We start from the raw sequence: 22,542 nt of genomic DNA on the forward strand, positions 1-22,542 counted from the left end.
ATAAAGTGATGGTTTCTCAGGGAGCATCTTCTTATATCAGGAATCTTGTGATCAGATTATGTGTACCCCAAAGAATATCTACAGAAGTCTCCCATCGTTTCAGCACTGAGAGTGTGGGCCAGTCTGCGGTAGGTGGTGAGAATAAGGAATCCTCAACGATTGCAGCCACCTGGGATAGTAGATGAGGGATAACTTGGAGTACAGTACTATGTCAGTCAAGATGTGCCATATGATAGATCTGAAGGGAGAAACCATAATCGTGGACAGCAATTACGGCTATTATCAGTACCCGTTTACTTTTGTATTAGAATCCATATTCAATAATGTTTGGACGGTACTGAGCATCCGTATCTCTGATTACTCAACATAAAAAACTAAGTCTATAATTTATGATATATACAGACCAGCCGGACTTTGTAGATCTGGTCAAATTGGAAATGAAAATGGTGACAGTCATTAGCACGATAAATCAGGAGAAAGATCTAAAAGATTACTGGTGCGGTAAACACACAGACATGGTCAGTGGCACAACACGTCAGCAACCAACCGGAGAAGATATAACAGGCCTTTAGAATATGAATTTCTATTTGGCTATATATTATAATATATTTATATTACAAACATGTGTGGTAGAAAAGAATATTTCTACAACAGTATGTTTTAGTTATATCGTGGGAATTGGTAATTACACTGTAATTCAAACTGCTATAATTGTATTATCGTATCATATCACACATGTCACTATCAAAAAGGGGCGGGATAGTGACCATATCGTCCGCCCCTAGATGTCTGCCAAGGTAGCTAGTCAATGTCTATCAATTACGATCAACCTGACACCTGCCATTCTCGCTCTATCCCCCGCATCACCCCTCGGAATGGTTCCGAGGGACGGAACTGCCGAAAGTCAATCCGGTTATTACTTATAGGCCAGTTGCATGCATGCTTCTGCCAGACACAACTGTACAGAAGAAAATATCAACAGACATGGCTACCGTCACCCTCACCGGCGCCAAAGGCCGCCAGATCCAAGGTACTACCCTCTACCCCATATTTAAATCTCTACTCCTAACACAATTAGTCCCCACCGGCCTTTTCATCAACAATGAATTCACCCCCGCCTCCACCAACGAGACCCTTACCATTGAGAATCCCTCCACCGGCACTCCACTTGCAACCGTTTCCTCCGCCAGCCCGGCGGACATCGACCGCGCCGTGCACTGCGCCACACAAGCCCTCCCCGCATGGAAAGCCACTCCGGGCGCCGTCCGCGGCGCCCTCCTGCACAAGCTCGCCGATCTGATCGAACGCGACGCGGAGGATTTCGCCTCCATCGAGGCCCTCGAAGGCGGAATGCTCTACACCGACAGCAAGGGCATGAGCATGCCGCAAGCCATCTCCACTCTCCGCTACTACGCCGGCTGGGCCGACAAGATTGACGGCAAGACGCTGCATCTCCCCGACGGCGGAGTGGGGTATACCTTCCGGGAGCCACTGGGTGTGTGCGCCGCCATTGTACCCTGGAATGCGCCTCTGTATGCCTTCCCCATACCATACCCTAACCACCATCCCACCAAACCACCTAACACAATCACAGAATGATAACCATCTGGAAACTCGCCCCAGCCCTAACAACCGGAAACTGCCTCCTCATCAAACCCTCCGAACTCACCCCTCTCTCCGCCCTAAAACTCGCCCTCTTAATCCGCGAAGCCGGCTTCCCCGCCGGCACCGTCGCCATTCTGCCCGGCGACGGCCCGCAAGCCGGCAACGCATTATCCCTGCACCCACAGATCCGCAAACTCTCCTTCACCGGCTCCACCGCCACCGGGCGGGCCATCCTGCGCGCCTCGGCATCCAGCAATCTGAAGCGAGTTTCCCTCGAACTCGGCGGTAAAGGTCCCTCGATCGTCTTCTCAGACTGCGATCTAGCGAATGCGTTGCTGTGGACGCGCATCGGAATCACAGCCAATAATGGACAGATTTGTGCGGCGGGATCGAGGATCTACGTGCAGCGCGGCATCTATAATAAGTTCCTGGAAGAGTATGCGCGGTTATCTGCGGAGGAGAAGCCCGTCGTCGGGGATCCGTTGGATGAGCGGACCACCAAGGGACCGGTGTCGAGTGCGGCGCAGTTGCAGAAGATATTGGGGTATGTGGAGGAAGGGAAGAAGAAGAACGGGGTGAGGGTGTTGTTTGGGGGGGAGAGGATTGGGGAGAAGGGCTATTTTGTGCAGAATACTGCGTTTGCCGATGTGGGTCAGGGGGAGAGGATGATGAAGGAGGAGATTTTTGGGCCGGTTGCTGTATGTCTCCCTTCTTCTTTATAAACAAGGTGGGTGGAATGCTAATGATAATAACTAGTGCATCGCTCCCTTCGACACCGAAGAAGAAGCCATCGCTTTGGCAAATGACACCGCGCACGGGCTCAGCGCAGCCATCTTCACGAATGATGTGAACCGCGCGCATCGCGTCACGGCAGGGATCGAGTCCGGACAGGTTACTGTGAACGCGTGGGCAATGCTAGCGGCGAATATGCCCTTCGGAGGAGTCAAAGAGAGTGGATTCGGGCGTGATATGGGCGAAGAGGCTTTGGAGGGATGGACGACGGTTAAGGCGGTTAAGTATAATATTCTGCCTCCGGCGGCGAAGCTGTAAGCCACATACATAGTATGTCTTATACAAATATGATGTTTAGGACACGAGGATATAATTCAATGTAAATAAAACGGATCATTCGAATACCGCTCATACAGCTCCGGATACCATTTCCTCCCGACGTCGGGGTGGCTGATGATTCGATTGCGGAGGTAGGCTTCGCCGAACTGACACGCACCAATACCAACCATTATTAGTATGCCTCTCCACATAGCGATATTATACCAGTATTGGTGAAAGAAGAGGGGGGAACATACACACGCAAACTTCTCCGAAAGAAACTCACTCGGCACATCCTCCGCCCTGCGCTTCATCTCATCCTCATCCGACCACTTTCCCTCCCCTACGGGGACCTTTTCCACAATATGTCTCGCTGACTCGCGCAGATTCGCCAACGTCAAGTCCATCCGTATACCCATAAAGAAAGGGATACTATATCGCGTTGTGGTTTTCGGTGCCTGCAATATCACCAGATTAGCCATACTCATAACCCCGCTTTGGGAAACGAGGGAGGGATAAGTGGAACGTACAACAACCCTATGCACCGTCGCCGAACAGACACCCCCCGTAATCGCCTCAAACCCCTGCTGAATATTCACCACTAAAGCACCGGGATCCTCCAGAGGGGGAACATCAATCCAGTCACCGCGTTTATTGAGGACTTGTAATCCGCCCGTGGTATCTTGAGAGAGGAAGGTGAATAGGCCGGTGGAATCTTTATGGGGGCCTACGCCTTGGGATTTCTCTTCCCCTTCCTTTTCTCCAGAGGAGGAATGTTGAGGCGGGTACTTGATAAACTTAAGTCTATCCATTGCGCCTCGGTACGTATCGAAGGTTGTTGCTGGGAGGGATAGCGATTCGGCGACGTACTGGAGGAAGGTGTTGCTTAATGGGATGAACGATGAGATGTATTCTTCTACGAGGGATTGTGTGGCGGTGGTAGGATATTGGTTTTGGCCTTCTTCGAGACGGGACCAGATTGGTGGTGATGTTTGATGATTCTTGGGCTGGTTGGGGGTGCCGAAGTCGAATTGCTAATTTGGATTGATGTTATGTTAGGTAGGGTATGTGTTGTAGCTTAGGGTTTGGGGATATACTTCTCGCATGTCAGTCTTCTGTGCGGTAGTTTCGGCTCCGAGTCGCGTGTAGCCGAGAAAGGAGGGCGAGTTGATCATGTTGGTTTGTTCTTTGGTCTCAGGTGCGAGGGAGAAGAGGTCTGGGAGTGCAGCGTGGGTGCGTTGGGTGAGGGACTGGTTGAGTTTTTAGTATGTTATACACTAATATATTGGGGCTGGTGGTGTTTGGCTGCTGCTGCTGCTGGTGCTTACTTCCAGTCCATGGTTGGTGAGATAGAGAAATCCTACGAGGAAGATGGCGTCGCGGAGCTGGGCGAGGGTTTCGGCTTTGGTTGCTGGGTCTTGTAGACGCTGAAAGTCGATGATGGGGACGGAAGTGAAGTCGGACATTATGACTGTGATGGCGATGGCGATGGCAATGTTGATGTTGAGGTGGTGAGGGGAAGTGAGGGGAATTGGACGGATGCCATTGTCGCCGCTGAGTAATAAAGTGCTTGTTGACTGCGGATGGCGTGATCTAGCTGGTTGTTGACATACTACATCGCATACAATGTGAAGAGGATATAGGCAGTGAGTGTCCAAATATTTGTTTGCCTAATAGCTTTCTGAAGGGGGAATCTGGGTCGAATTGCAAGTGTGGAATGGTGAGAAACTTCTCATTGGTGAAGATATTACGCCTACACATGGTGATCCTGCACTATTTCTACTGGCTGGAAGTGGCTAAGTAGTGCAGTAAAGGAGAACACATTACGGTGAATATGGATCTTAATCTCGGTATTGCCATCGTGCTGACCCCTTAGTATTCTAGTGGTGTGCCTCCAACGCCAACACTCGTTCAGAGCACCGCTAGAGACCTCCTCGGCTATTATGTGGATTGAGGGTATTGCATCTACGACCTCTAGCTAGAGATAAATGAGAGCAAAGCTACGATCCTTCATTCGTCGTGATTTTAGCCATGTACGAAGGCTGGGCCACAAACAGCACGTTTTCCTCGCCTCCGGTTGCCGATAACATCCCAACTGATGATGACCCCCCAATCGACACACCTAGACCACGCACATCATATATTAGCTGCTTCACATATCTACCATAGGTGGAGAATCAGAGTCACCAAGAGCAGCCAAGAACTGGAGCTCCCCTGCCATCAATCATCTGGAGACGGCGCGTAAATCGTGGCCAAACAGGCAAGCCAAGGAATGAATGAAACGGAGCCATCCGAAGCTGGGAGTGGACACGCTCCATTGCCGAGACTGACCGGGCTTGGCTTTCTGTTCTGATGAACCTGCTCCTGAATACCGGGGTTATCTGATTATCAATCAGCGTGGTCATACCCTGGTGGTAGCGGTTTCTCCTGAGCAGTGGATAAGTGTACTATCACACCGCTACCCCTCCATCTGCAAGTACAGGCAAAACTGTGATGCTCACAACATTTATAACTTTGATTCCTCGAAGCCTGATCAAGCTGTACATAACCTATCCGGCATTCCACGGAACCGTGCCATTGTGGGATTTTACCCCTGGCTTGATTAATCGTGCCAAGTTAATTTGCTCCGTCAACTCCTCCAAGATGACTCGTACACCACTCAGAATCTTCCAAAATCATGTCCAGACCCGTCAAGCATCGCAGCGGTGTTCTTGAGCGGACACTAGTCGTGAATGGCACGGACAGTTCCACCGCACAGCCACGATGGACCCAGACTTTAGCTCTCTTGGCAGCATCGCTGAAACGCCAAGTGCCGTTGGCGGAATTCTACCTCCAGCTTAATATCCACCTTTTGGACAACGTCTTTCTTCACAATGCTCTCTCCTTGTCATGCGAGTGGTGCGATCCAGCTTCATCCGTACGGGGCTTGACCGGAATCTTGGCAGTCGCATCCAAAGAACCTGCGGCTTCACGATCACCTCGTCACGGCTGCTATGGGGTGAAAGTCCGCGAATGGGGGTATCCAGCCAAGCCTGGAGGCAGTCCTGGTGCTTGATATGATACAAGTCTTGTCTTGGAACTCACAATGTCGCCGGCCGTCTATATAAGGAGCCGGTAGAGCTTCTGGGATAGTCCTCATCAAGCCTCTCATCGTCCTTCCTTTCTTCCTCACCCAACTACCTTTCCGTTCTTTCTCTCTCACCATGACCAACTTCAAGTGGATCGTTGCTGCTGCCGGTCTCCTGTCTGGACAAGTCCTGGCTGCCCCTACTGCCACTTCTACCCATGCCAAGCGCGCAACCGTCAGCGACGTATGCACCCTCCCTTGAAGGACACTACAGATATTGACCTTTGCAGGCTGCGTTCGGCTATGCTAGCTTGAACGGCGGCACCACCGGTGGTGCCGGCGGTACTACCACTACCGTCTCGTCCTACGCTGCCTTCACCTCCGCTGTCTCCGGCGATGACGCCAAGGTCGTCTATGTCGATGGCACCATCAAGCAGACTGCCGATCAGGTCAAGGTTGGCAGCAACACCTCCATCATTGGCAAGGACGCCAACGCCATCCTCGAGGGATTCGGACTGTAAGCATCCCCTCGAACTCACAGTGAACCGGGCTAATCTGCCACAGTCTCGTCAAGAAGAAGGAGAATGTTATCATCCGTAACCTCGGAGTCTCCAAGGTCCTTGCTGACAATGGCGATGCCATTGGTGTCCGTACGTATTCCCATCCCATACACCCTACCATGTGCTAATCCCAGCAGAGTACGCCAACAACGTCTGGATCGACCACTGCGATGTCTCCTCCGACCGTGACCACGACAAGGACTACTACGACGGTCTGATTGATGTAAGCCTACCGACACAGTTAACTAGATAAAACCTCCATCTAATTGTGACCAGATCACCCACGGCTCCGACTACGTCACCGTCTCCAACACCTTCTTCCACGACCACTGGAAGGCCTCCCTGATCGGCCACTCCGACAGCAACGGGGACGAGGACAGCGGCCACCTTACCGTTACCTACGCCAACAACTACTGGTACAACATCAACTCCCGCGCGCCTTCCTTCCGCTTCGGTACCGGCCACATCTACAACAGCTACTACCTGGACGTGAGCGACGGCATCAACACCCGCGACGGCGCCCAGCTGCTCGTCGAGTCCAACCAGTTCGTCGACTCCAAGAAGGCCCTCTACTCCACCGATGATGGCTACGCCGTCGCCAACGACAACGACTTTGGTGATTCCGAGAACACTGCCGAGGAGGGTACCTTGACTTCCGTGCCTTATGACTACACCCTTCTTGGATCGTCCAGCGTCAAGGCTGCTGTTGTTGGCACTGCCGGTCAGACTCTTACTTTTTAAGCATGCGTGAACTGCTTAGCACTTGGAGTGTAGTAGGCTGAGGTTGACTATGCCTTTGTCACTCTTTCCATCTTGATATCTGCAGGACAGCTATTCGAACCCTAGCTTGTGAATTGCTCTAGGGTTAGTATATAGTGATATTGTTTGAATTAATCACATCGAGGCAACAATGTTATAAGACCTGTAGATGACTACATATAACTCACAACTCGCATAACATGCACAGCATAAAGTGGGTAAGTGAGTGATCATATCGGCAAATCCTCGGCTCACTCCATCCAGACTAATTACTATGCTAGAATTTTAGATACTCCACACCACACAACCCACCTATCCAGCCCCACCCATCCAACCAGCTTAATCCGCAAAATATACCTAATTAAATCCGCCATATGGAGTAGACACTAGATAGACAGACACAACCTAATATCCAGATAGCATATAGTAGATACCCACCAATCCATTCACTACCCTTCCATCAACGCCATCAAAGTGTATCCGGACGGATACCACCGGATCCCCGACCTTCATCCCGGTTTATTCTCTTGACCATAATTATGATATCTGCCCTACGTATATCCCTACACTACTACTGCAATAAAACCACAAATATATAATATAGTAAGGTATGGTGGGGACAGCGGCAATCCGGAAACCCTTTTCCTAAAAGCTTGATCTCGGAAAACGCATCAATTGGTTGGTGATGATGATTCTGATGTGCCGGGGCTTATGTCTTTTCGGAGTGAGTTGGTCTTGATGCTTGCATTTGCATGTGCATGTGTATTTGCTGTTGGTGTCTGGGGTGGAGTAATAACTGGGGTGATAGTGATTAGGGATCGAGATTAGTGTCTTGATAGGGAAGGTGGGTCGGAGTTATACCATGTTGATGCCAAATCTGGTTGAGTACTGTCGTAAACTCGTGGTTGGACATCGATATAATGCTTAAATTGATTGCGTATGCATGGACAAGGATGCAAAGGTGCCATCGATAGTGACAGCGGGTAAGAATATAACCACGACCAGGGAACTCCGAGGTATGAAGTCAATTAGTCAATCGATGACAAGGATATTCCTGTTCTATAGGTATATCTCTGAATTAACGGTAGATATCAGGATAATTAGCATCTAACAACACATCATGACATAGTGGCTATTGCACCCCCTTCCCCACCCCTCTATCCACCCTAATCACACAAAGCACCGGCCAAACCTGCAACAGGACAGCTCCCACCATCAAACAACCCGCAAACACCTGCGCACGAAGAAAGTCCGCCGTTTCCAAATCAACTAACGCCCCCGCAACCGGGGTGCCCACTAACGACCCAAACGAACTAATCCCCCACATCATGCCCATCCTCGTCCCGAGGAAGTCACTATCAGGACAGAATGCCTTATGAGCGACGATCGACGTCGGAGCTGTGACTAACACTCCGCTCACGAAACCCCAGTAACACGCCCAGACGATGAACCCCGCGGTGTTTGTGGTCGCGATCCAAGTGAACATGGCCACTGCGGCTGCGGCGACGAAGGCGATGAGGATGAAGATGGGTTTGATGCCAGTGCCCCCCGAGGCGAGGAGGTAGGGGACGGTGCGGCCGAACGCGGAGGCGCCGTTGGTGATGGAGACGAGGTAGAAGGAGAGGCTGGTGGGGGTATTCAGGGCAGAGCGGGCGTAAGTGGCGATGTAGAAGATGGGGACGTAGTAGGCGAGCATGACGCAGGTCATGGAGAGGGAGAGGAGCATGAAGGGGAGGTGAGTGAGGGCTTTGAGTTCGATGAGGCTTCGAGTGCGGGTTTTCTTGCCGGGTCGGCGGCAGAGGACGGCGCAGGTTACTAGCGTGAGGAAGAGGTTGATGAATGCGATGCAGCGAACGCTCCAGGCGAAGTTGATGATGGGTTGGGTTTGACGGAAGAGGATGGGGAAGATGACGCTGCCGACGCTGGAGCCGATAGAGGCGCAGCCGATGGCGATGGGTCGTTTGGTGGTGAAGTGCGAGGAGATGACTACCATCGCGGGAATGTAGGTGATGCCGCCGCCGATGCCGACGCAGAAGCCCTGTGCGAGAAGGACCTGGTAGTATTCTGTTGCTAGACTGAGCATCATCATTCCGAAGACGACGAGGAAGGATCCGGCGATGATCAGGGGCCGGAGGTATCCTGCGTCGACTAGGGGGCCGGTCACCATGCCGACCATCACGATCAGGGTGGCTTGGACACTGCCGATCCAGGAGATCGTGGAGGGCGACTCGTCCGGAAGGAGGACCGTTTGGTAGAATTCTTGAAAGGCGCCATAGCAGCTGATGAGGCCCCTGCTAGAGGTTAGGATGTGCTGCGATAGGGTGGTGATGGGGGTGTACGTACCAAGAGTTGACGAAGACACAGAAACCTGCCAGCACGCTGAGCCAGCCTTCGAGTCCCCCGTTGGGCATCGGCTGTCTCTCTGGACTAGCCTCGGCTGATGGTTGGAGATGTTCGTCGTGCTCGTTAGGTAACTCGTCTGGGGCTTGTATCCCCTCATTTTGTGTTCCCATGTCCGCTTTACTCTAGTTCTATACTATGTCGTGCATGAAGTCTATAAGAAAGGAAATGGAACGTGGAAAAGACACTGGCCGAATAATTCGAATGACCAAATGTCGGGCATAAGCTCGGTTAGATGGCAGAAGTTCTTACCCCAACTTTCGGTTCCCCGCAACGGCAAATGTGGAGTTGGCATTGGAGTCGAGATCGGGGAACCTTGGCGAGGTCCCTGGCGTGGCAAAGGCTTTTGCCGAGGATCGTCGACAAAACTTGGTTGACTGAGTCAGTCTGGTCTTGCACGCCGAGTGCACGATGCTGGTTGTAGTTCATACTTGAAGCAGATGAATTGAACAACGCGAACTGTGTAGACGTTGCGATAATGTGGATCTAAGGTAGAGTATAAAGGCAGCAGAAATCAGACTAGATAGTTGTCCATCTAGATGTGCATACACTGAACCATTGCAATTAGCTTGCAATTAACTCAATATCGTATCCTCAACTACATGCAGGGGGGACCTATCGAGCTTGCAGAGATCATCAAAAGAATTCGAACCAAATATCGCCCCGAAACAGCATCATTCTCTCTTGGCGTTGTGGAGAAGGCTGACTAGGGCATCTCAGTCCTGCATTCATCAATCAGTCTGTCGTCACAATAAAAAGCAGCTTCTTTTACCAGCAAACTTACCCCTGACCCATCCTCATCCTGAACAGCAATATCCTCCAGGCCCTTGACTGACCTCGTACCGATCGCACGCAAACCCCTAGCACCTTGCTCGACTAGCCAGTCGTACGTCGCAAGAGAAGCATAAACACTATCCATATGCCGTTCATCATCCTCATTCATGTCCTCCGCCGCAATATCCATGGTGCTACATGCCATCATCATGCACTCCAACAATAACTCATCGACTCCGTCTGTATCAATTGTGCGATTTCCGGGTGGAAGGAGGATCGTACTGCCTGCGTCGACATATAGACGGTAATTGATGCCGGTTGCATTAATGCAAGAAAGAAAAGAACCTGCGGTATCTTGGTTCAGGTCCCCTTGTCCGAGGACGGTGATGTTGACGGCCGCAGTAAGTTGGATCCACCCGACCAGGAGGAATAGCCATGGCTGGAAATGCATCGTTGTCTGCGAATGGACTTTGTGGTTGATAACAGAAATCACTTATAGGGAAGGAATTTCTAATAGTCTTAGCTTGCTTCCAAAAGAAAGCTTTCTTGGGTAGCATGCCAAACCTTTTAGAAATCAGCGTATGACAGCCTATCTACACTCACGTGAGATGTGAAAGGATATACGAGAGCATTGATTGATCGGCCACACATATTAATACTTTTAGTGCTTCCAAGATTCTACTTGTTAAGCCTCAAGACTGGTGGGGCTGACGTCTTTTTTGCTTATCAGGGAGCGCAGCCCTTCGTGGTCCCACCTGTAGATGTACTATAACTGGCCAGCTGTCATAGCTGGATGACTCACTGGGGTCTGTCTGTTGGAGTAAGCGCATACCTATTAAGGTGGCTGGAGTTGAAGCTAACGATGATCCGGAACAAGGAGCGCAGCACCGATGATTCGATCAGTCAATTGACTGACAAGTCTCATTGACCATAACTAGTATTGGATGTTGGAGCCGAATATTGCTCATGCACAGTCTGCGGGCTTCTCACTTGTGTTTTACTAACTGCGAAAGGTGCTATTACCGAGCAGTCATGGTACTAGCTCTCAGATAGGGCCACGATGGAGGCTCCCAGTACCCACATCCGCATGGCTTAGGGCCTTAAGAAAGGCTGCGACGCGTCATCCGGCCAGGCAGCATCTGACTTGCCCAAATGCTTAGCATTTATTCCAAACTCACTGGACTAGTATCTTCCAGTAGTGATTGTATTGACTTGCTAGTACGGCTGACTAGTCTGCGGGTAGAAAATGTTTACATGTTCAGTTTAGTCATGTATGAAGACATGCTGTTCGGTTTGTTCCATGATCTTATCAGCTCAAATGGCCGTATACAATGAAGGTCTATCTGGTATCATGCCTTCCACAGTCAGATGATGAACCTTTCCATTCATTCTAGGGTAAGATCCATTTAGCACTCTCCACAGCCACGACCCCGCGATGCAGACTTCCTACCCAGCCTAGATGATGATGCTCAGCAAGAAAAATCATCGTTGAGGCAGCTTATGCTTTAGGGATGTGCATGATTTCCCTACAATATTCGTCGGAAAGTAACGAAGGGCATGAAAGTCCAGGGCTCATGAGCAACATCGTGTGAAGAAGTTGAGTATATGGGCGGCTATCTAGAGTGCAATGTAAGGTTCATCGTAAGGTTCTTTGTAAGTATTCTTTGTGAGATCTTAATAACGACCTTTCAACTGAGTCTTTTGAAATTGAAAGGGCTTGTGAATGGTACGTAGTCTGAGCTTAAGAGAGTGGGCAGCGTTAATCTTTCGTTGAGGTGAAACGCGAACCCCATTAAAGTGGCAAGTACCCCAATTAAATCTTTTGATTAAATTTCCGACGATTATTGCTATTGTAGGAGTCTCACATTCGATAGAATACAAAGGAACTCATCCAAATAGACCTCCTCCCCGCCCCTACGGCGGTAACTACCGGGAAAGGCCTGCAAGGCTTTTCGCCTTTGTTTGTGGGCCTGACTGCACAATGCTTTAGTCGAACCTGCACTTTCCAGAAACAACCTACTCTCCAATAATTACTGCCCGCCAATTGTGCCAAGCAGTTCGTTGAGATACAGCCAGTATTTTGACACCTCAACGATATATACACCTATCGGGCGATACGTGCTAGGTAACGTTTGACCGGCAGATTGCCTAGAAAACTACTTGATGTTAGATCAACTGGCCTTCTGATATACGGACCGTTCCAGTTATTTTGGGCGATGTTGCTACTGAAGCATAAAGGCTATCTCAGACACGAGGTGCATCTCTTCCAAAAAGAAATGCCCTAGGAAGGTATATATATGTGACTGAAGAGGCACCTCATATTCCTCACAACAATCACTCACCCTACCTCTTACTATCTTTATATCATTTTTCGATACCGGCTCAACAAACAAACGCATCTAAAAATGTTACTCGAATTACCTGTCGAAGTGCTGCAGGGCATCGCAGACTGGGTGCCGACTGCGAAAGCTCTAAACAATTTTGCGAAGTCAAATACTCATCTCTATCAAGTCGTCAATCCCTACCTGTACCGATACGACTTGGAATACTGTGATGGCAAGACATTGACAACGGCCGCAACGCTGGGACAAGAGGCAAGAGCTCGATTGTCACTAGCAGCGGCTAATAAGCCATCGTTGAGACACATTATACAAAAGGCTTTGATACTTGCAGCTCAGCATGGACATAAAGCTTTGGTGGAACTCCTGGTTTCCGTTGAAGGGATTGACCCTGACCTTCCTGATGAATGTAAGAGGGCCCCGCTGTATTACGCAGCCCATGAGGGACATGAAGCCGTGTTAGAAATGCTACTCCAGTTGGAGGTCAACCCTGACAGGGAGGACGGCACCATGGAGACACCATTAGGCATGGCAGCAAGACGCGGCAATCTAGGAGTCATGAAATTGCTGCTTGCTACCAAGCGTGTGAATCCAGCTCATCGAGGTGGTGGGCGAGACCCCCTAGTGGTCCAAGCAGCATGTTATGGGAATTGGGAAGTAGTAAAATTACTACTTGATACAGAAGGCGTTGATCCTGAGTCCTATGATTATTACTATCGCATGACCATACTGTCTTGTGCGGCATCGCAGGGGCACGAAGAAATAGTCGAATCCTTGCTTTCAAGGGGAGTTGATCCAGAATCCAGAGATAGGGATGGGAACACTCCATTGTCTGCAGCAGCATGTTCTGGACACGCACAGATAGTAACACGGCTACTCAACACGGGAAAAGTGAACCCCAACTCTCGGTCCGATTACCAGGGGACACCGCTCATGGAAGCGGCTGGAGGGGGCGATGCGAAAATCATTAGGCAGCTTCTTACTGCAGGTGCAAAGATTAAGGTCCAAGATGATAGAGGCCGAACACCACTCATCCTCGCTGCGGGATGGGGATGTACTAGCGAGGCTGTCGAAACGCTCATTGCTGCTGGTGCAGAAATTCATTCCCAAGATAACCGTGGAAGAACGGCACTCATACACGCTGTGAGACACAATGATCTAAAAGCCGTGAAGGCGCTTATTACTGCAGGGGCAAAGATCGATATCCAAGATAACAGCGGCATGACGGCACTGATCCACGGCGCACAGAAGGGCAGATGTGAGATGGTTACGGCTCTTATCGCTGCCGGTGCACAAGTTGACATCCACGCTACTGATGAGTGGCGAAGAACCGCACTTGCAGAGGCTTCGCAACATGAGCATGGTGTGGACATGGTCAAATCGCTACTTGCTGCAGGGGCGAAAATTGAGAACAAAGACACCTATGGAAACACGCCTCTTATGATCGCGACTAAGTTTCATGCCACGGAAATGGTTGAAGCGCTGCTTTCTGCAGGCGCCAAGCCCGATACGACAGATAATAAAGGAGACACCCCCCTTCTAGCAGCAGCAAAACGGGGAAAACTGCAGATTATTAAGGTTCTACTAAAAGCAGGAGCCAACCCAAGAGCCGAGAACAAAGATGGATATACACTTCTCTCATACGCCGGAAGATTCCCTCGGGATTATGTCGAGATGGTCAAGACCCTTCTTGCTGCCGGTGCAAATGTCAAATCAAAAGCTAAGTATGGGGAGACGGCGTTATTGGTAGCTGCGAATCGGGGTCTTCTAGAGGTGGTACAACTTTTACTCGCAGCGGGTGCAGACCCAAACACTGGAGACCCAAGCTCTGGACTCTGGGAGCGGCATACACCCTTAGCAAGGGCAGCCTATCATGGGCATCTGGAAATTGTGCAAGCACTTCTTGCCGCAAAAGGGATTGATCGGACTTTGCAAGGAGAACAGTCAGCGTTGATGCTGGCTGAAGAAAAAGGACATACAGCTGTGGCGGAGCTCATAAGGCAGCACAGAGCGGGTAAATACTGAGTAGTATCCTTGTTATATTATATACGGACTTCTGCTCAATGCATGTGGAATTACTCTTTTGTGTAAGTTTCCCTCAAAACCACGTAAGAGCTAGAATAGTATATACACGGAGGCAAGTTCTGAGCCGGGCCGATTACGGCGATGATCGTCCACCAAGTTTCTGCCTCATCCCTTCAAGCGGAAATTGCTGGCTGCTCATCCCTCATCTTAGCGCAGTCCCTGGTATCAGATCAGCCGAGAAACCTCCGATATAATTAACTAGTCAATAGTCAATATATAACACTCCATATCCCCCCACTCTTCATCGGCAACATAGCATCATCTTCGTCCATGGCCACCATCCCCATGGCCTATAATCTGTCCATCGCTGGCCTGCAGCCCAATGCCTCCCAGGCTACCACAGGGTTCGAATACTACGACACTCGATTCCTGAACATCACCGGCACTGCCCCAAAACTAGAAGTTCTCCTAGAGAACAATGACTTCCCATTCGCCCATGAAGCAAGCGTCTTCATCCCATCCACAGACGAACTATTCATGACCAGCAATATCTTCACCGACCCCCTGACCAACCAGTCAACAATCAAGATCTCCAAAGTATCCCTCAGCACCAACCCAGTAACTTCGGAAATCATCAACACCACCATCCCTCTGCCCAATGGCGGCGTCAACCACGACTCCGGCATCCTCTTCTGCGGCCAGGGTACACTCAACGAATCCGGCGGTCTATACCAAATGTCTATTGACCCGCCATATGAATCCGAGCTCCTAATCAGTGGATTTTACGGTCGGGAATTCAACTCCCTGAATGACGTGGTCGTTCACAGCGACGGCTCGATCTGGTTCACCGATCCCACGTACGGATACGAGCAAGGTATCCGGCCTGCGCCGCAGCTGCCAAACCAAGTCTATCGCTATGATCCGAGTAGCGGTGATGTGCGTGTCGTTGCGGATGGCTTTGGTCGCCCGAATGGTATCGCCTTCTCTCCCGATGAGAAAATCGTGTATATAACTGATACGGCGTATACGGTTGGTGATGGGACGACGGATCCGACTAAGCCTTCTACTATGTATGTTCACCTCCCCCTTCCCTATAGATTAGCCGCATTCCAGATACTTGAAAGTGTGGCATACTATTCTGCATTTACAGTCTGGCTAATACTAAACCACCAGCTATGCATTCGACATCACCACCTACCACGACCAGCCATTCCTGACAAACCGTCGCGTTTTCGCGATGGCGGCAAACGGGGTCCCAGATGGGATCAAGACCGATATGGAAGGAAATGTCTATGCTGGCTGTGGGGATGGGGTTAATGTCTGGTCGCCTGGGGGTGTCTTGTTAGGGAAGATTTATATCAAGAGTGGTGTGGCTAATTTCTCATTTGGCCGCGATGGTCGGATGTTCATTATGAACGAGAACAGGCTGCTATCTGCACAGCTTGGACATTGGGTGAGGGGATCACTATTGAAGATTTGAATAATCGAGGATTAATTTGGGGTTTAATGCCGAGATTGAGGTGCATGTAGGGTGGCTTTACCTGTTCAGCAGCGTTGGGTAAATATTATCTATTGAAGTCGGATTTGCTATGAAAGTGATCACCCATGAGACAGCTCATGATTGCTTCATCTCTGGATTGATAACTAGGTCAAAATACATAGCGCTAGCAAGAGAGCACGGTTACTGAGAAAGAGATCATGGACTTCTGTAGTAGTAGCAGTCAACATAATATGGCGAGTGCATGACAGAATTGATTGAGAAGACTATGACAGAATTGATTGAGAAGACTAACTGAGTACGAGCGTTCTAAACTTGTTCTAATTTTCCAATATGACGCGCTGAAGTTGCTCTAACCTGAAAGGTTTGATTAGACTATACTGTGTACGCTTCCGCTAGACACATATATCGTTTCCACTTGTACCAACTCCAAGTGTAGTCTTTTCAGCTGCTCGCACCGCGATCGGCATCTCTGCAAGTCCAACTGGATATGCAGATATCTTTGCTCCAGTGCAGAATACTCCCATGACCCCAAATGCATCTTATCTAGGAGCTGCCGTTGGCTTTGTATTTCCATCTGCAGAGCATGAATATCCATTTCCATGTATGCACATATGAAAGATATTGTACTTGCATCCAGCACATCGTGGATGTCTAATGATGACACCATGCAGGGCAAGGTCTTGACATCCGGGTACTTAGTGGCCATCAGAGACGTCCTACTGCATAAGCAACGCAAGGACTTACAGGGTGCGAATATGAGGTTGGAGAAGTAGACTGATGAGTTGCTTGTAGTAGATAGTAGGCAGCAAAAGGTGTGTGTTGTTCGAGACACTATTATGAGACCTGAGACTGCAGAAATCGGTGAACAGTGGTGGGAAGCCTGAGAAAATCTTCAATGCAGGTGTGAATGCAAGATCATCGGTGACTCCAACGTACCCTGGAAGCCTAAATCACTAGAGAACCCTTTGGCGCGACTACGGCGCAACATAGTTTGGTATCTCCAAGTGGAACCGGCATATTACGGTTCAGCCCTGAAGAAAGTGGGTAAGGCTGAGTCCGAGTACGAACATCCACTTTGGGAATAGCCACCCGGTCATCGCCCGAGTTGGGGCTCCACCATCCCTAACCCCCCCTGCCCCATTGATGTCAAAACAAGTATGAATGATATGGATTGTACCACGTCCAGGTCAGAACGCTGAGGTATAGATAGACCGGTCGAACCGCAGAATTGCAATCGCCAACACTCATTTCATTTCTTACACTCCTTCTCCTACATTCCTGGCCAACTTTTTTTTAGCGGCCATGTCGAACTTCTCTATTTGCTCGCCTGCGGCCATTCAGACCCCAGCCGTGTACGGGGCTGAAATTCTTTCTCTTTCGGCATCTTGGGTCACTAACTACACCGACTACATTCCGTACAGCTTCAATTACAACGGGGGTACTGTTAACCTTGACAATGCCAAATTCTGCAACATCACCGTGAAGTATACCCATCCCGGCTATGAGGATAACATCACCGTCGAGACCTGGCTTCCCGAACCCGCGAACTGGAACGGTCGCCTGCAGGCAACAGGAGGTGGCGGATGGGCTGCTGGCCGGTTTGTGCTGTCGGAGTTCTTCATGGGCGGTGCGCTTGGGGAAGGGTTCGCTACCACTACGACTGATGCTAGACTGGGCAAGGATACTACAGGACCTCGTGAATGGGCGCTCACCAGCCCGGGCAATGTCGATTGGGTGGCGGTGGAAAATTTTGGATCGCGTGCCTACAACGACCAAGCCATCATTGGAAAGAGCCTGGTGAACAGTTTTTATGGTCGTGCTCCCGAGTATTCCTACTGGAGCGGTTGCTCGCAGGGAGGTCGGCAGGGAATGATGATCGCTGAGCGCTATCCTACTGCATACGACGGCATTGCTGCCTCAGCCCCTGCTCAATCCTTTACTAAATTTACTTCCTCCCTCTACTATCCTCTTCTCATGCGCATCTGGCACAACGTGAACCCACTTGTCTGCGAACTGGACTTTCTGACAAGCGAGGCCATCGCATACTGTGATCCCCTGGATGGTGTGGTAGATGGGCTCATCTCCAACATGACCGCTTGTGACTACGATCCCTATACCGCCGTGAACAAGACCTTCGTCTGTGGCTCGTTGAACCGCACGATCGCGCTCAGTCATGGAGCTGCACTCATTGCTGATGCTGCGTGGTCGGGGGCGCACACCACTGACGGCCACCAACTCTGGTATGGATACAATCCGGGATCCGACATTGGCAGTACCTTTGGCGTTCAACCGGGATTCAACAGCTCATCGTTCACCACCGTCAAGGACGAGTGGTTCAACCTCTTCGTCGCTAAGAATATTAGTTTCAATACCATGGGCCTGAGCCACGAGCAGTACCAAGAGTTCTTCAACCTCATCACTTTAGAGTATGGCAGTTCCTGGAACGCCGACGATGCTAACTTGCGTTCTTTCAAGGATGCTGGAGGTAAACTCCTCACCTACCATGGCATGGTACGTCTTTTCCCTCTTTTTCCCCCTTCTACAACTATGTTGCCGGGCCCTGAGGACAGTAGCTAACGCACCACACGTTTGCCTTATAGGCCGACCCCAGTATCCCCACCAAAGGTACCGAATACCTCTACAACAAGGCACAGGCACTCTTTCCAGACATTCAAGACTTCTGGCGCTTCTTCGAGTCGCCGGGTCTGGGTCACTGTTCAGGCGGCCTCGGTGGCCAGCCAACCACCGTCATCAAGGCTCTTCAGCGTTGGGTTGAGAACGGTACCGCCCCGGACACCTTGCCTGTGGAATACCCGTCGCTCGGAAATAGTCTGCACCGTAATCTGTGTCCGTATCCTTCCCAGATAGAGTACATTGGAGGGAATATCACTCTGGCTGAGAGCTTCCGTTGCACCTGAGCGGGGTGGAGGATGGTGTGTGTATCGGTGTTGTTGTGGCTTGTCTTTGTAGATTCGGCTTTAGTGGGCCTTTTTGACTCTTGCATTCCCTCGACTGTATATATATTATCGTTTCATGTACTGAGTGCTCCAAATACATCTATATACTATATATCTGGTTAGCATATACCACTCTTAATAAGGCTGCGTCAGATTAAAGAGACAGAGCTCAGGTCAGGACACATTACTGTGAAAGAAAAGTATAAACAAGTCAGACTTTGAGAATCAATTTACACTCCTGCTATGGACGGCGCCGCAACATATCAGCAGCCTTGAGACTGCGTAGGAATACTACATAAACACATGTATACTGGTGCAGACAGGACATCAGCACAGGTGGTGAGTCTCTCATGGCGCCCCGAGGGACTAGATACGAGCTTCGATACAGAAATATTTTTCTCTGCAACCTGGCTGCCAGATCGGAGATCGCCACACTGTTCCATGGCATGCCCAAAAGCATACTACGAATAGGGAGTTGGCTATTGAGCCAAACTATCTGGTTATTACAATGTCAATCAGATAGCCCTACCTAGGCCGCTGCCAACAGAGATTTCATCTAGGTGCCAATATGTTTACTATTTTCCCACCCAAGGTCGACATACGAGTGGAATGGTAGCAGATGGTAAAAAGTCTCAGTTTAAGGCATTATCGCCGCCAATATTGGTCCTGGTGGGTCCGATTGGGGCTGATATTCAGGGTCTATGGGGCAAAAAAAGAAAACTACGTATCGCTTTTGGATTATACAGCAATCATTACGAAGAAGTAGCTTCGAAGTTAGTGAAGAACAAGCAAGATCGCTAAACTTGAATAGGCTATTCGCATTCGAATACGATTGGAAGCCAATCAGTAAGGCTGAAGCTTTGAAAAGGTGGGTCATCTAATTCCAATGGATCCATCTTTTCGATAGAGGTCGTTGGAGCTAGCTCCCGGGGCGTATTCTGGAAGGTTGAACTTCTTCTACGATGGTGTGCAAATTCTCCTTGGGCCCGTATTTGGGGTGTTTCTTGTTTGGGGTACCCGTTCTATTTGTGATGTGTCCTCTTCCTTGCTGGGTGTTGTATGATTCTTCTGGTGGTACCAATAGTTAGGTAACAGACCATCTTGACCTTGATTTGTCGGTCCTACAGTTCTGAGCAAGCTATCCCATGTAAAGGATCGGATCATGGGGACCAAGAGTTTTAATGAATGGTGTGATGCAAGCTGAAAGGGTGCCTTAGAGATATTCCGTATTCAGTTATATTATCCACCCTGAGCTTCTATCTCGCAGGAGATCACTAGTTGCGACTATATCCCCCTCCAGGCACTTCAAAGTGGGTCAACTACACAGGCACCAGGGTATATGTAAGACAATGGAATGGGGGAATGGCAATTTTTTTTCATTGAGACAGCATAGATTCAGGGGTAGTATCGCGCTTGTGAAATATAAATATCATGGCTCACTTGACAAAACCCTCTCGTCTTCGACGTCCAGGCTCAATATCCAAATAGCAAGTCCATCAGCGAACAAAATGAACTTCTTCGATTGGATTCTCACACCCTTCGGCAAAGCCACCACACCAGAACCCCAAGATCATATCTGGGACCCACAGACTGTCACGATGCAGCAGCCAGCTGCTCCTGAAGCTCCCAGCATGAATAATTCGGTATGATGCATTCCTTACACACTATCATGACATGGACGTTGGAGGTACTGACCAGTACTAAAGGCAACGGCTTCAAATTCAGCAGAAGTGAGCATGCGAGGAGGTGGTGAAGCTGGAGAGGTTTGCTGTGGAGTGTAGGTTTCCCTTTGCTACCTGGTCCTTTTGCCCAGCTATGGATGGTATACTGATTACTTTAGATGCTGCGGACTCATGTGTTTCGAGTGTTGTTGTGGAGGTGATGAATAGCAACAGTACCATTAGTCGCTGCCTGCTGTTGGTTCAAGGAGTTGTTGATCGATGCTCGCAAATAGAGCATCAATGTAATACAAGCAGCAAAACTGTGGATAATAATAATTCGATCAATTTTGAGTCCCGATGCTGTTTGGTGGTTGGTTTAATATGCACAATGCCACATTTTTTGTTTACTTGAGAACATGACAGACATTCAAGCAAAAGGTCGAGTCCTATATCATAACTAACAAATCACAAATTCTTCATCGCCCAAACGGCCGATAGATCGATTATCTTTTCGCTGGTTATCGCACACGTAAACGATTGTCGAGTTCCAACTTATAAGGCCAGCTGGTCCAGACCCTAAACCAAGTAAATCGGTCATCGAGGAATTTGAATGACCTCTAGCCGTTGCACCCTAGGAAAGATACTACCACAGAAAGTAGCCACAACATGGCCTCTTTTCGGGCCCCCTAAGGCGGCTTCTGGCTCAGTCCGGTCAACACTCGAGGTTTTCAACGCGGAGAAATAGCCTTTAAAAAACGTTATAAAAGAAATTCTAGGCTTCTGTTTCGTCAATTCCTCATTTCGGCTACCCACTGAAAACTATAGTGGATCTTGGTCCCTGCCCGAGTTTTTGTTTTGCCCAGGCTTTCCATCGGTTCTAGCCTAATTGGGCAGTTCGCATTCGCATTGACATGCATTGACATGTATATCAGGACTTACTGTTCGCCAGCGGGATATCACAGCCGGTTAGTACTACTTCTATAGCTCATTGATAAATGCTGAAACAAGGAACACTAACGAGAAAGGACCCAAAGATAGGGGTTCAAAGAAACCCAAAAGGCTTCATCACACTACCAAGCTAGGGTCAATTTCACAGGTTCAACGCTTTTTCCGGAGACTGTCATGCGTAGCACTTCTGAAGCTTAACGAATGGTTTTATAGAAGATTGAATAGATAACAGTCCACTATTCGGATATCATGGTATATCATCTCTCTCCCAAGGCATTTTTCGCTCCTCACAGATCCTTTTCCTACTCTCGTCAAAATCTTGGGCCATGCAAAACATTCCCTTCGGCGTAGTGGCTGGTCTCGCTAACGCAGCACCTTTTCCTCCTTGTGCCAGTTCAACAAGTGCCTCGGGCCCTTTTTATTTCCCTGGATGGCTAGGCAGTCAAGAACATAGTGTGGTGCCCGTCCACTCAAGAGACAATTCAAACTGCAGGTTCATTTTCAGATGGAGAAACTGAACGGCCCAAGGTGCGCCGTAAAGACACAAACGCTGGGATTAGACTCTTTTCTTCGGCAGTGCAGAATTTGCAGAATCGACCAACCGTGTACCCGAGAGCACTTAGCTATGTTTGTATACGATGAGTTGGGCCTGGAACACCACTGTCTCAGCTTGAGTTACGATAGTAGGAGTTGAAGGGATTTTACCTGACATGTTTTGCAAGCGTTTATTCCTGCGTTGTAAGGTGCTTGCTCGCTGTAGGGTGTGTCAGCCAATAGCAATATCTTGCCTCACCCGCAGGCTCAATGTACAATGCCGAGGCCCAGTGTGACATGGAGAGAGGCTGTTATCAAGACTTTCACAACAGTTCATCATTGGATCTATTACCATTCAGGCT

General features: G+C 49.5%; 9 protein-coding genes across 9 annotated transcripts; 6 read left to right on the forward strand and 3 right to left on the reverse strand.

The window, feature by feature from the left end:
• Nucleotides 1–984: 984 nt before the first annotated feature.
• On the forward strand, nt 985–2,655 carry ASPBRDRAFT_134739 (putative aldehyde dehydrogenase; the record flags this gene model as incomplete). The annotated part of the gene is made up of 3 exons (XM_067618642.1): nt 985–1,532; nt 1,595–2,303; nt 2,362–2,655. The coding sequence occupies 3 exons, from the start codon at nt 985–987 to the stop codon at nt 2,653–2,655; spliced, it is 1,551 nt and encodes a 516-aa protein (XP_067475136.1).
• Nucleotides 2,343–4,121, reverse strand: ASPBRDRAFT_660256 (isopenicillin N synthase family dioxygenase; the record flags this gene model as incomplete). Its single annotated transcript, XM_067628637.1, has 5 exons — nt 2,343–2,822; nt 2,913–3,113; nt 3,189–3,689; nt 3,753–3,905; nt 3,984–4,121. The coding sequence occupies 5 exons, from the start codon at nt 4,119–4,121 to the stop codon at nt 2,712–2,714; spliced, it is 1,104 nt and encodes a 367-aa protein (XP_067475137.1). The 3' UTR covers nt 2,343–2,711.
• Nucleotides 4,122–5,858: 1,737 nt separating this feature from the next.
• On the forward strand, nt 5,859–7,023 carry ASPBRDRAFT_134673 (pectate lyase family protein; the record flags this gene model as incomplete). Its single annotated transcript, XM_067618633.1, has 5 exons — nt 5,859–5,966; nt 6,013–6,239; nt 6,287–6,372; nt 6,420–6,505; nt 6,559–7,023. The coding sequence occupies 5 exons, from the start codon at nt 5,859–5,861 to the stop codon at nt 7,021–7,023; spliced, it is 972 nt and encodes a 323-aa protein (XP_067475138.1).
• A 1,069-nt stretch (nt 7,024–8,092) lies between these two features.
• On the reverse strand, nt 8,093–9,624 carry ASPBRDRAFT_47396 (putative MFS monocarboxylate transporter). Its single transcript, XM_067625845.1, has 2 exons — nt 9,385–9,624; nt 8,093–9,332 (listed from the first exon to the last, which is right to left on the reverse strand). The coding sequence occupies exons 1-2, from the start codon at nt 9,450–9,452 to the stop codon at nt 8,174–8,176; spliced, it is 1,227 nt and encodes a 408-aa protein (XP_067475139.1). The 5' UTR covers nt 9,453–9,624; the 3' UTR covers nt 8,093–8,173.
• Nucleotides 9,625–10,147: 523 nt separating this feature from the next.
• On the reverse strand, nt 10,148–10,666 carry ASPBRDRAFT_134313 (uncharacterized protein; the record flags this gene model as incomplete). The annotated part of the gene is made up of 1 exon (XM_067618596.1): nt 10,148–10,666. The coding sequence occupies one exon, from the start codon at nt 10,664–10,666 to the stop codon at nt 10,148–10,150; it is 519 nt and encodes a 172-aa protein (XP_067475140.1).
• A 1,954-nt stretch (nt 10,667–12,620) lies between these two features.
• Nucleotides 12,621–13,787, forward strand: ASPBRDRAFT_134355 (ankyrin repeat domain-containing protein; the record flags this gene model as incomplete). The annotated part of the gene is made up of 2 exons (XM_067618598.1): nt 12,621–13,139; nt 13,530–13,787. Coding segments are annotated over 2 exons (777 nt in total), but the record flags the coding sequence as incomplete, so codon positions are not given.
• A 1,137-nt stretch (nt 13,788–14,924) lies between these two features.
• Nucleotides 14,925–16,161, forward strand: ASPBRDRAFT_185600 (SMP-30/gluconolactonase/LRE family protein; the record flags this gene model as incomplete). Its single annotated transcript, XM_067620049.1, has 2 exons — nt 14,925–15,649; nt 15,753–16,161. 2 exons carry the CDS (start codon nt 14,925–14,927, stop codon nt 16,057–16,059), a joined length of 1,032 nt encoding a protein of 343 aa, XP_067475142.1. The 3' UTR covers nt 16,060–16,161.
• A 1,221-nt stretch (nt 16,162–17,382) lies between these two features.
• Nucleotides 17,383–18,998, forward strand: ASPBRDRAFT_58478 (putative feruloyl esterase; the record flags this gene model as incomplete). The annotated part of the gene is made up of 2 exons (XM_067627900.1): nt 17,383–18,591; nt 18,681–18,998. 2 exons carry the CDS (start codon nt 17,383–17,385, stop codon nt 18,996–18,998), a joined length of 1,527 nt encoding a protein of 508 aa, XP_067475143.1.
• Nucleotides 18,999–20,545: 1,547 nt separating this feature from the next.
• On the forward strand, nt 20,546–20,919 carry ASPBRDRAFT_199598 (uncharacterized protein; the record flags this gene model as incomplete). Its single annotated transcript, XM_067621344.1, has 3 exons — nt 20,546–20,680; nt 20,744–20,800; nt 20,878–20,919. The coding sequence occupies 3 exons, from the start codon at nt 20,546–20,548 to the stop codon at nt 20,917–20,919; spliced, it is 234 nt and encodes a 77-aa protein (XP_067475144.1).
• Between the last annotated feature and the right edge of the window lie 1,623 nt (nt 20,920–22,542).

Source organism: Aspergillus brasiliensis (assembly GCF_001889945.1).
Source record: "Aspergillus brasiliensis CBS 101740 unplaced genomic scaffold ASPBRscaffold_14, whole genome shotgun sequence".
NCBI lineage: Eukaryota > Fungi > Ascomycota > Eurotiomycetes > Eurotiales > Aspergillaceae > Aspergillus > Aspergillus brasiliensis.